At 44.6% G+C, this 12,037-nt stretch overlaps 1 protein-coding gene across 3 annotated transcripts in view; it reads left to right on the top strand.

Moving 5' to 3' along the window:
- Window positions 1–12,037, top strand: part of MAP4K5 (mitogen-activated protein kinase kinase kinase kinase 5) — a 98,614-nt gene that overhangs the window by 57,216 nt on the left and 29,361 nt on the right. For all 3 annotated transcript variants that reach the window (XR_013841828.1, XM_079988101.1, XM_079988100.1), the window contains exons 12-16: window positions 794–875; window positions 2,881–2,997; window positions 3,256–3,334; window positions 8,594–8,652; window positions 9,375–9,442. Coding sequence is in view for 2 of the 3 variants with exons in the window: in XM_079988101.1 (XP_079844227.1) it covers window positions 794–875; window positions 2,881–2,997; window positions 3,256–3,334; window positions 8,594–8,652; window positions 9,375–9,442 (405 nt within the window). In the remaining variant the exon portion in view is untranslated. The remainder of the gene's footprint in view (window positions 1–793; window positions 876–2,880; window positions 2,998–3,255; window positions 3,335–8,593; window positions 8,653–9,374; window positions 9,443–12,037) is intronic.

Here is a 12,037-nt window from a genome sequence, read left to right as displayed (position 1 = left end):
CTTGCCCGCTAATGATTAGTCAACCTCTAATAACTGGAATTAAAAAGAGTACAGCTATGAGTTATCCATGGACCTTTTCCCGATTCCTCTTAAGCTACGTAAAGGAGATAATACCTCCAGATGATGGTTGAAACAGTACCTTCAAAGGCAGCCCCACGTAGAGCGCATTGCAGTAGTCCAAGTGCGAGATAACTAGAGCATGCACCACTCTGGCGAGACAGTCCACAGGCAGGGAGGGTCTCATCCTGCGTACCAGATGAAGGGCACTGTGGATGAAGGGCAGCGTACAAATTCAATAAATAATAATAATAATTCAGAAATTGGGATTCTTCATACATTATACCGGCCTTTCTGAACCTGATGCCTTCCAGATGTTCTGAACTACAAGCCCCAGCTAGCATTGCCAGTTTGTCAAGGATGATGGGGGTTGTAGTCTAGAGCATCTGGAAGACGCCAGGTTCGGGAAGGCTGCATTTATAGGAATGGTGAGGTACTAGATCCAGTGCAGCCACTGCGGCTATTTACGTTAAACTTTGCCTAAGAAAGCTTAGTTTATTTTATTGTTGACTTTCCTTTGCATATATGTTTATTTGTGTCATTTATATTTTGTATTTTTATTATATTCATTTTCTTATTGTGCAATGGTTGCCCATTATATAAAAAAACTTTGATAATACAGAATCTGAACGTCTTTTAATCGCCATGCAGACCCATCACATACGATAAAAGCTGCATTCTCTCTCTCTCTCTCTCTCTCTCTCTCTCTCTCTCTCTCTCTCTTTCTCTCTTTTAGGTCACCAACATTTCACAGTTTTGTGAAAGTAGCACTTACAAAAAACCCAAAGAAGAGGCCCGCGGCAGATAAACTTCTTACTGTAAGCCTGTTTTCTTTCTTTTTTGAAAGATGAGAGTAAAATCTCATCCCCGCTAGTGGAGTAAATGTTCTGGCTTTCAGGGTACACTCCAAAGGCCTTGTATACTTCTTTTTTAAATGCTGTAATGTGTGATGAATATCGAAAACTTTCCAGGCATGTAAAAAGCTTCTTGTTTTTACAAAAAACCCCAAACGCCTCTGTGTTAAGATTGTGCTGAGATAATTCCCTCCGCTACTAGATGAATCACGTTTTTTAAGTGTCTTAAAAACTTTAAGCAAACAGACAGACACTAAAATTCCCCAAATTGACCTCTAGTGCAGACGCTGTCAGAAAAGTGAAGAATTGGGAGATTTTGCCTTGTTTGGATGGAAGGCTAAACCATGTTGCATGCCCTGGACCAGCACTTCTTAAACTTCTGTTGCGCTGCAGGCTGCTGTTCCGGCTGGCATGTGTTTTGGGGACTGGCACATTTTCTTGCCTTACAGTTGCTTGAAAGCCTTTTGATATAAAGCTCAGCCTCCTGTGTTTGGTCTGTGCGGTGCTCACAATCCATGCAGGGGAGAAGCTGCAGAGGCAACCTCAGATTTTCACACACATGGGAAGAGAAACCTTTCTTTGGGGCCTGACTCTGCAGCAAGTCTTGCAGTGCTGAAGAAGCCAGCTGCCTTTTCATTTAAGTTGTAATATGCAAACTTCAGCATGCCTTAGAAATCTTGAAGAAGCCACATGTGATTGCTCCATTTATTTAGTCATTTATTTATTTTTAATTAAGTTAGTTGCTTTCTCTTGGTCAAGGCAACTCCGAGCAACTTACCAACAAACAAAAAGCCCAAATAGAAACATTAAAACAAAGGTGTAAAATACACTAAAAACATAATTTTATTATTAAAACTAAAGAGGAGCCACTTCATTGATAATAATAGTAATAGTAATAGTAGTAGTAGTAGTAGTAGTAGTAGTAGTAATAATAATAATAATAATAATATTTTATTTGTATTCCGCCCTCCCCAGCCAAAGCCGGGCTCAGAGTAACTGACAAGTAAAAATAGCACAGTGTACATAAAATCACACAGTCAATTAATTAAAATACATTCTAAAATCTTTCTAAGAAAGGGCAGCCAGGGATGTCTATAAAACATCGTAAAAAGCTTAACCACAGTCATGAAATCAGCATGTACCTCACACTTCTGGGATATTCTCTCAAAGAATAACTAGGCATAATGTTTATTATTATTATTATTATTATTATTATACATTTATATACTGCCTTTTCTTCTAAGGAGCTCAAGGTGGTGTGCGTGGTTCTTCTCCCCATTTCATCCTCACAACCCTATGAGGCAGGTTAGGCTGAGAGATGGCAACTGGCTCAAGGTCACCCAGTGAGCTGAGTGGCGAGATTCGAACCCTGGTCTCCCAGATCAGATCCCATCACTCTAACCCCTACACCCCGCTGGCTCTCCTAAACACTCGAGGCACAGCCTGGGGAAAGTTCCTGTTCGCAGGGGCAGCTAGCAGACAAAGGATCATAGCTTTGTGGTAGGGCTTTGGTTTCTGTGCACAAAGTCCCTGGTTCACTCCCCAGCTTCTCCAGGGAGCTGAAGAGCCTCTGCTAGCCGGTGCAGACCAACGCTTGCCAAACTGGTGCCCACCGCAGCTGTGCTGGCGAGGCCTGATGGGAGCCATGGTCCATCTGGAGGGCACCCGGGTAGCATTGGTATAGGCTGGTTTGAACTGGTCAAGGCTGGTTTGTGCTTGTCCAAACCAGTTTGAACAGGTCTAGGTTTGTTTGAATTGGCACAAGCCACTTTGAACAGTTCCAGACAGCTTCGAGCAGGTCCAGGCCGGTTGGATCAGGTGCAGGTCATTTGAAACTGGACCAAGCTGGTTAGAATGGGTCCAGGGCGGTTGGAACAGGTCTATGTCGCTTGGATCCAGCCCAGGCTGGCATGGACTGGCAAGTCCTGAACTCGCCCTCTCATTCTTTCCATGTATGTATATTTTTTAGCATACCTTCGTTGGGCAGCCCGGTCTCTCTCGGTCGCTGGCCGTTGAACTGTTGGACAAAGTGAACAATCCCGACAACCACCCTCATTACGCCGAGGCGGATGATGACGATTTTGAGGTGAGCAAGTCCCTCCTCTGGGCAGTTCCCTCGCCTTTGGGCCTCGTTCTCCCTTGGAGCTGGTGAGCCTGGGAGGCCTGGGTAGGTCTTCATTGTGGGGAGCTTACACGAGAGAATGCTCCCTCCGTGGGGGAAAATCCCTTTGCAACTATGAACATGCAGCCATACAGTTATGTGGGGCACCCCATTTCCCTTCGGTGGGCGATGAAGACTTGCATGTGTTGCAGCCTCTAATGTCTCCCTTTCTGATTCCTGCAGCCACACCCAGTTATCCGCCACACCATTCGCTCTACCAACCGGAACGTCAGAGCAGAGAGGACAGCATCTGAAATCAATTGTGAGCTTCTCCTATTTTATTTTATTTTATTTTATTTTATTTTATTTTATTTTATTTTATTTTATTTTATTTATTAGCAAAAACATACATCTATATATACACTGAATAAGACATAACGGGGGGGAGGGGCACACACAAAAACAAAGGTTAAAAACAAAAAACATTCATTAAAAATCAATAGAAACTAACCTTGCAGTATTTGTTCTTAGACTGATTTTGGTCTTTACTTATACATTCTAATATTGTCTGAAAATTTAAGATTTATTTACTAATATAGTTATATCATGCGAAAACAAAAATTAAGAAAAAAGAAAGAAAGAACGACTAAGTCGACGTAACAGCTTTAACAATAAAAATACAGTGGTACCTCGGGTTTGTTGGAATTCTGCCTGGGTCAGAGGAATGTGCCACAGCGTAGGAACCGGCAGATATTCCTTGGCGACCTCCCGGCTGCTACTCCCGGCAGATAAGCTGGCGAGGTCTCGGCGATTTTTCTCAGGCTGTGAGAAAAACACACCGTTCCTTCTCTCTCCCCTTTGGTGTCCCCAGGGAGGGGAAAGAAGCAGACAGAAAACTATTTACATCCTTTATTTCTGTCTTTCACTTCAGTACAGAGAAAACATGTCTGCACTCAACAGCAGTAAGAATAAACTCCACCCATGTACATCCTGTACAGGTCATATGACACACACACTGAGCTAACATCCGGTGCTCAGTACAGAATGGACTGCCCCTTTGTTCCCATGGCAACAGTCACACACTTCCTGTTTGGCTTTCCAGCCACAAGCAGCAGACTTGGCTGCTATAGCCTTTGCTTGCTGCTGCATTGCTGCTTTAGAATAACAGGGTTAAGTACTTAATTCGTTCCAGAGGTCCGTTCTTAACCTGAAACTGTTCTTAACCTGAAGCACCACTTAAGCTAATGGGCCTCCTGCTGCCGCCAGAGCACGATTTCTGTTCTCATCCTGAGGTAAAGTTCTTAACCTGAAGCACTATTTCTGGGTTAGCGGAGTCTGTAACCTGAAGCATATGTAACCTGAGATACCACTGTACCTATGTCTTGATAAGTATTACCTTTACATTTTGTTATATTATTGACTTCCTTCTACCTCGTTACGCTTTCTGTTTGACCATTCCTATTTTTACCCTGTATTTAATTGTTTCATCTTGATTTTGGAGTGAAGAGAAAATATTTTACTTCACTTCTCTATTTTAAAGCTAAACGCCTGCCCCCTAATTTAGCACCAGCTTAAGTGTTCATTATTACTCCGGGGGTGGGTGGGTGGTGATGATGATAAGGATGATTTCCTAATCTCAATAATCCATCTGTTGCCAAAAAGGTCTCCAAGAGACTTAGATTTAACGCATTAAACTAAACAAAACAGAACAAAACAAAAACAATTTAAAAACATACATCATACCATTTCAATGCCTTATCTTTCATTCCCTTGTTTCATCAACTTCCTCTCACCTCCCTTTTTGTATTCCACTTCTATTAATTGTTTCAGCGATTCCTTTCCATCTTTCACTATTTTCTGTCATATAAATATCTTAACTTATTTTAACCTTATTTTCCATTAATACTATAATACTTATATATGCTTAACTCCTTATAACACTTCTACTAAAGCCATATAATTTCATTCCAACATTTTTCTAACACTCATTAATTTAACCGTATTGCTATAAATAAACTTTAAACTTTTTCCAATCTTCTTCCACCGTCTCTTCTCCCTGGTCTCGGATTCTGCCAGTCATTTCCGTCAAATCCATATAGTCCATCAACCTGGTGACCTTCTATCCGAGGCTCTTAACTCTTTTCCAGGTCCCTTCTGCAAGTCTGCACTTAACTCGTTAATTTCCTTCCTTTGATGCTGAAGAGTAGGTCTCGGGGGAGCTCCAACCTAGCAATGTTTTTATTCCTTCTTGACATGTCATCCACATCTCCGTGGTTAAAACTAAAGTCCAAAAGATATTTCAGGACGTGTTTCAAAATCCCTGCAAATCTGAAGGTCCCCACAACTCCAATTTCCTCCTGACCCAAGTCCAGATCCCAAAGGTCAGTAAATCCCTGCATGATATGATCTGTCCAACTTTCCTTCTCCAGTCCAAGCAGGGTTCCAATCTGACTTTCTCTGAATTCAATCATAGAGGGCAACAACTTGTAGTCATCAAATTGCCTCTGTAAGGCTGGGGCTCTCTCCCTCTCCATTTGTATTACCTTAGGTTCTACAACCACAACTTTCTCCCTCGCTTTCTCCACCATTTGGCATGTCAAAGTAGATTCCTGTATCAGTTCCTGAATAGTTTCTGTGTAGATGTTCACTTTTTGTCCCAAATTAGTCGCTTTTTGTCCCAAAATATCAATTTTAATATTCATCACATCCGTCTTCTTGTGGAGCTGTTCCAATGACTCACTTATCTTGCCTAGTGCAATCACTAAGGCTTCTTCTGTTGACATTCTCAAGCGATCCAATGTCAATCTCACGGTTTTCTCTTGCAGCTGGAGATTCCACCAGCCCAACTCTTATAACAATTTCAAAAGCTCCCTCTAGAGGAAACAATTTCTGTTTGTATCAATCCTTTTAAGCACAGTTCAAGCAGTAAGGTTAGTTTCAATTTTCAGTACTTTTACTCCTTTTTAAGCGCAGAAGGAGACAATGGAAACAATGTATTTCTCTTATTTAACTAACTGTCACAGTTCCCAAAAACGTCAGTCTTACTAGCAGTCCGTTTCCAGGTTCAGAGCGGTGGTGATCCAACTTTCTTCACTCTCTCCTGCAGGCTTACACGATCCAAAAATTCCCCCCTCTTCTCCTGCCTCCAAGGGGGGATTAATGATTTTAGCCGATGGAAGTTTAATCCTTTACATAGGACTTTCCAGGACTTTAGCTTCCAAATTCCTTGCTTCAATCTATTTACAAAAGGGGAAGGCGGACTTCCTGTTTGAAACCTCCCCGTTTCGGTGCCAAATTAAGACGTTTAAAAATCCAATTTTCCGTTCTACTCACGGGTAGTTGTTTAGAATCAAATTGTCCACAGGAAAAAGTCAGCGCTCTCCAGCAACAGCAATGCGGCTTCACTCCGTGAAAGAAGCAGTCAATTCGAAGCACTGCGTCGCTCACCCCACATCACTCCGGATCCCCGAAACCGGGTCTCCCCGCGAGTAGGGGAGGCGCAAAGGTGCCTGCCGAATCCCACGTTCACAGGCTTCTCCCGCCTGCGATTTTTAATGGGTCTCCGCCTTCGCCATGGCGGCCAGACCCTGAATTCCACGGAGCAAATTCCTCCCGATCAGAGGAATTTCGCCATTGCCGGAGGCGCTAACCCGGAAGTCTTCTCTGTGTGTGTGTGTGTGTGTGTGTGTATAGACATAGATTCATTTATATGTTTTTTAAATTGTATTTTAATCAACTTGATTTTCTTATTGGTTGTTAGCCGCCCTGAGCCCCGTCTTGGCTGGGGAGGGCAGGGTATAAATAAAATTTATTATTGTTATATAAAATTGTTATATAAAATTTAACCAACACCTACAATTCTTTTATACAGTGGACGCTCGGGTTGCCAATGTGATCCGTGTGGGATGAACGATCGCAACCTGCAGCGTTCGCAACCCGCATGTGCGCAGACGCGGGTTGCGATTTGGCACTTCTGCGCATGTGCGACCGCCGAAACCCGGAAGTAACCCATTCCAGTACTTCCAGGTTTCGGGGGTCCGCAACCCGAAAAAACACAACCTGAAGCAGCTGTAACCCGAGGTATGACTGTATATGAATGCACACACAAGCACACAGCCTTAGGAAGCTTTGGCAGCACAGTAATAGCAGAACAATACCAGCTCTGTCCATCAAAGGCCTGGCAGGAAAGGTAAATATTCCTTTGGTGCGAAAAGGATGCCAGCGAAGCCACCGGGTGGTCCTCACTGGCGGAGAGCATTCCACAGACAGGGATCCAGAAATGGAAAGGATGGAGCAAAGTTCTCTGAGCTTCTTCATTGGCCCAAGAGAACCTTCTAGGCAGGCTGCTCCCTGGGTTGCTCATTAAGTAGTAAAAGGTAATGGGACCCCTGACCATTAGGTCCAGTCGTGGCCGACTCTGGGGTTGCAGCGCTCATCTCGCTTTATGAGCCAAGGGGGCCGGCGAACAGCTTCCGGGTCATGTGGCCAGCATGACTAAGCCGCTTCTGGCGAACCAGAACAGTGCACGAAAATGCCGTTTACCTTCCTGCCAGTGCGGTACCTATTTATCTACTTGCACTGGCGTGCTTTCAAACTGCTAGGTGGGCAGGAGCAGGGACCGAGCAATGGGAACGCACCCCGTTGTGGGGATTCAAACCGCTGACCTTCTGATTGGCAAGTCCTAGGCTCTGTGGTTTAACCCACAGTGCCACCCGCGTTCCCATGAAGTAGTAGTTGTGTGCAAAAAAATGCTAGCTAGCTCTGCCTCCTGACCTGTGCGCTGCTCTCTTCAAAATCCCTTGACAACGTGTGGTTGATCCGTGTTATTGCCTCACCTTAAAATAGATTGATTGGTTGATTAAAAAATAAATTTATATGCTGCTAAATCATAAAAATATATCAAAGCGCATTACAACATTAAAAAGATAAAAACCATAAAAGAAAAGTCTAAAAAAAGACCCCAAATCAATCCAAAAACAATTTAATAGCAAAAAAAGAAAATAAAAAACTTTCAGACTTTCAGAGATTCCTTCCCCTCTGCTTTTGGGCCAGGTGCCCACAATCTCAATTGTTTTATTTTAGTCTCCAAAAGAAATTGGTCAAGGATCCTACCATGATTAAAATCCTCTTTCCGTTGCTTCTTCGCCTTCCTCCCTAACTTCTCTTCAAAGCATGCCGCTCCAGAGGAAAGAGTTGGTAGTTGATATTCCTTCAAGCAGACACACTCCTTGCTAGTCTCATTTTTGCAGGGGGGTAGTTCTTGGAATCGCAGCCCCTCATAAAGAGTAGCGTTTCAGAAGAGAGTGTTTCAAACCGAAAACAAAACCCTCTACCTTTTCAGGCATGTTAAGAGGAAATACTGTTTAATTGTCTGATAATAAAACTTTTTAATAGGCTCTTCTAAGCCACTTTGAGTCCTTGTCAGGGAAGAAGGTCGGGTATAATTAAATATATCATCATCGTCTAAGTGGCTTATATTAATAAATTTGAACATTTTTGCTATGCCAGGGGACATGGCAGTTGAAAAAAAAGCCTTGTAAAAGTTTTGTTTATAAAGTTGTAAATGTCTCATGTCTTTCAGTTGACAAGCTGCAGTTTGAACCGCCTCTACGGAAAGAAACAGAAGCGCGAGATGAAGTGGTACGGATTTGTTTTATTTTTATTTTTTATTTAGTATTTGTTAATACCACTTCATATCTACAGAAATCTCTAGATGAGTTCACCACATGCTACATGCACACACACATCCCCCAGGGGTTTGCAGAACGCAGATTGGGATCTACAGGTAGATCCCTGGGTGATCTGTAGTAGATTGGCAAAGGATTTCTGGCTCCCAGTTTTAAGAAGAGCAAGAGCAAAGGAGCTTTTCCCACTTGTGCTAAGCTGATGAGATGGAAAAGTTGACCAGGACTGGCCATCTGCTTGGAAGAACTGGGAGCTCACTTCAGTTTCGGTACTGCTTAGAATGAACTCAGAGGCACTCTTGTTCTTTAATTCTAGTTGCATGTCGTTTGTACTTGGCTCCGATTGGCAGATTATTTTTCAGGAGGATTCTCAGAAAATATAACCTCTGTTGTGCTCTCTTCATCAGGTCTTTACTGTTTTTGAGGCTACTGTTGATAGCCTCAAGTCCACCTGTGGCCTTTGGCCATGCGACGGTTGAGACCTGGCGTTGGGCTGGTCCCCAGTCTGTGCCATGCCTTTCCTTGTGTACATTTCCCAGACCAGAAGCAGAACCGAGCAGATCCAGAAAACGCTACTCCTGAATCAGAGCCAGGGAATAGGACCTGATATTATAGTGGGGTGCCCTCATTAGATATTAGCTGGAGACATTGCTCAGCTGAACCTTTTCTCCTCTGCAGGTGGTGGCAGCTGGTGCACACTTCGCTTCACACTGGAATCCTTTTGTTGATGGCGGAAGCTGCGCAAAGTAAGTATGCCTGGCTCCGTCGTGAATAAATGACCCACACTCTGCATTTCAAGGTTACCACCTGCTTGGGAGGAAAAAGGGGGGCAGGAACCGGATGATCTGGGCAAGTCAGGCTTTTGAGTGAGTTCTGCAGGACAGACAGGGCCTTTTTAAAAAATAAAAAATAAGTTTTTACTGAGGGATTATCCAAAAGTAACAAAAGTACCTTTCGTATCTCTGTTTTTAAATCGTAGAATCCTTCATACAAATCCATTGCAGTCAGTTTGAGACATTTTTGTTGCAGGTAATGTGGGGGTGAGAGGGAAAGAGGAGAGAGAATAAAGCGTATATGGATAGCTTCTTTGTCAGCATCATGTGGATAGGTGTCCTATTTTTGCTGGTGGAGCAAGAGGTCAGCGGGACCTGGGTGTGGTTAGTTGCAGTTGATTGATTGCAGTGTGTTGTGTGTTTTTTGTGGGGGGGGGGATTGCTGGATTAGGTTAGCCATATTGATTTGTATGTTGTTGGGGAGATTGGTCATTGTCTTGTTGGGCTTTGTATGTGATAAAGGGGAGCCACACGGGGGTGAAGGCATCCTCCTTTGTCCCCGTGATAGTTTCAGTCAGTCAGTTAGTTAGTTAGTGAGTCAGGGCAGTTTCCTGCAGAGTTTGGTACCAGTGGTCCATATCTGGTTATGATGCTCCTAGCTGCTCAGAGTAAGTGACATTCATTCTTTGTCAAATAGAAACTTTTTTTCGCGTTAGCCAATGGCTAAAGCAACAATAAAACATTACAATATACACAGAAGAAAGGAAATTTAGTATAAAAGCACAGTTTAGGGTCCTGAATCAGCAGTCAGATTGTGGCCCTTATTCTGATTGCCCCTGCTAAGAACCTAGCAACCTTCGCTGTTATCTGCTCCATTTGGTCTGCCAGGAGAAAGGGCACTGTGGCAGTGGTTGTGCGCCCTGGGATGGTGAGTACGAGTGGGGTGATGACCTTGTTCCTCAGGTCTTTGTAGAGAGTGCAAGACAGGAGGACATGAGCCGCTGTTTCGGTGCTACCATCTCCACAGGGGCAAAGGCCTTTCTCAGGCGGGATCTTTTGGAATCGGCTCTCAAGTACCGCAGATGGCAAAACGTTCAGTCTTGCGAGTGTGAAAGCACGTCTGTATTTTGGGATAGCTAGTTTGTGCAGGTATGGAGCCAGATAATCAAAATGGGAAGATGGAAATTGATCATACCATGGGCAGAATTTCCTTACAGTGGCCAGGTTGTTCTGATGCCCGATACCTTTTAGACATTGACAAATTAGACTGTTTGCTTTGTTTGGCCCATAGTTAGGACCTTTGTCAAGTGAGTGTTCATTCTTGGGCAGATGTGGCCTTTGTGGGCCTGCCGAGATGCAGGTGGAGGACTTTGCTCTCGCTGAGCTCGGTTGGCAGCATGACATGGCGACCCTCTGCCATTTTCTTGCCTCTCCTGTCACACTTAGGATGTGAGTGGGAACGCACATGAGCCTCACTGCACCCTGACCATCATGCTGCTCCAGACCAGCTTTGTGGTGTGGTCAGCTTTCTGAGAGCTTCACTCAAGCCGTATCTTGGCGTGTGGAGAAAGGGTAGGGGAATCGCCCATGCTGCAGCTTAGATGTGGCTGCACCCCACAAATGACCTAATCTGGGGTCTGTGTGATTTCTGATGGGTGGGACAACAGGGGGAAGGAACGTTTGAAATAAGTAACTCCCATTGTCTCAGGGTAATGAGCTGGTAGTCTTTGGGCGCTCTTAAGTGTGGCTGCAGAATGAGGAGACTGGATCACTGGGCAGAATGTGGCTGGGGAGGTTCTGCGGCTCAAGGCCTGTTTCGTGGCGGGTGGGGCCCCTCTGTTCATGGTGTCTGTTTGTGCAGAGGAGTGCCGTTTGCATTTACTGCCTCAGGCATGCTTAGTGCAGCTGATCCAGAGTTTATTGAAGCAACAGCTGCCCATCTCAGCTTTCTCCCAACCTGGTATGCTCCAGATGTTTTGGGCTTCGATTCCCACTCGGCCCAGCCAGCACGGCTGATGGGAGATATTGTCTGGAACATCTGTAGGGCACTGGGTTGGGGAAGGCCAGGGCATCCCATTACTGCCTCCGTGATTTTAAATCCCTTAGAACAGTCTGGCGCTAAAAAACAAACCCTGACCTAAGCAACTTCGTGGTATTGCATTCCTGTGTCTCTCTGCAGCCGCAAAGACCAGCCAGTGTCTTTTGCAAGCCAGGATTCCCCCAGGTTACCATAAGGAAACCTCGAGTGCCACAAGTTGCTTGTGCTGGAATGTGAAGGAGCCCATGGAGGCGAAATACCTTTGCCTTAAAAGGCCTTCTCTGCTCTGGCTCCCTTGGCCATACAGCACAACTTGTGTTGCTTTTGGGGGAGCTGTTCCCTGAATGCCTTCCTCTTCCTTCTCCTGGTAAAGGCCTGCTCTCCTTTGGCCAGCTGGCTGTACAGCTGTTTCCGCAATCACTCACTAAGCACCATTAATGTACATGGCACTTCTGGCGTAGCAATTCCCCCCCCCCCCGGCCCTCCGCTTCTGTTGTAGGAGGAGAAAGAAGCCAGGCTCCCCACCACAA

Source organism: Podarcis cretensis (assembly GCF_951804945.1).
Source record: "Podarcis cretensis genome assembly, chromosome: 1".
Classification (NCBI taxonomy): Eukaryota; Metazoa; Chordata; class Lepidosauria; order Squamata; family Lacertidae; genus Podarcis; species Podarcis cretensis.
Note: the sequence above shows the minus strand (reverse complement) of the source record. Positions and strands in the feature narration are given on the sequence as shown.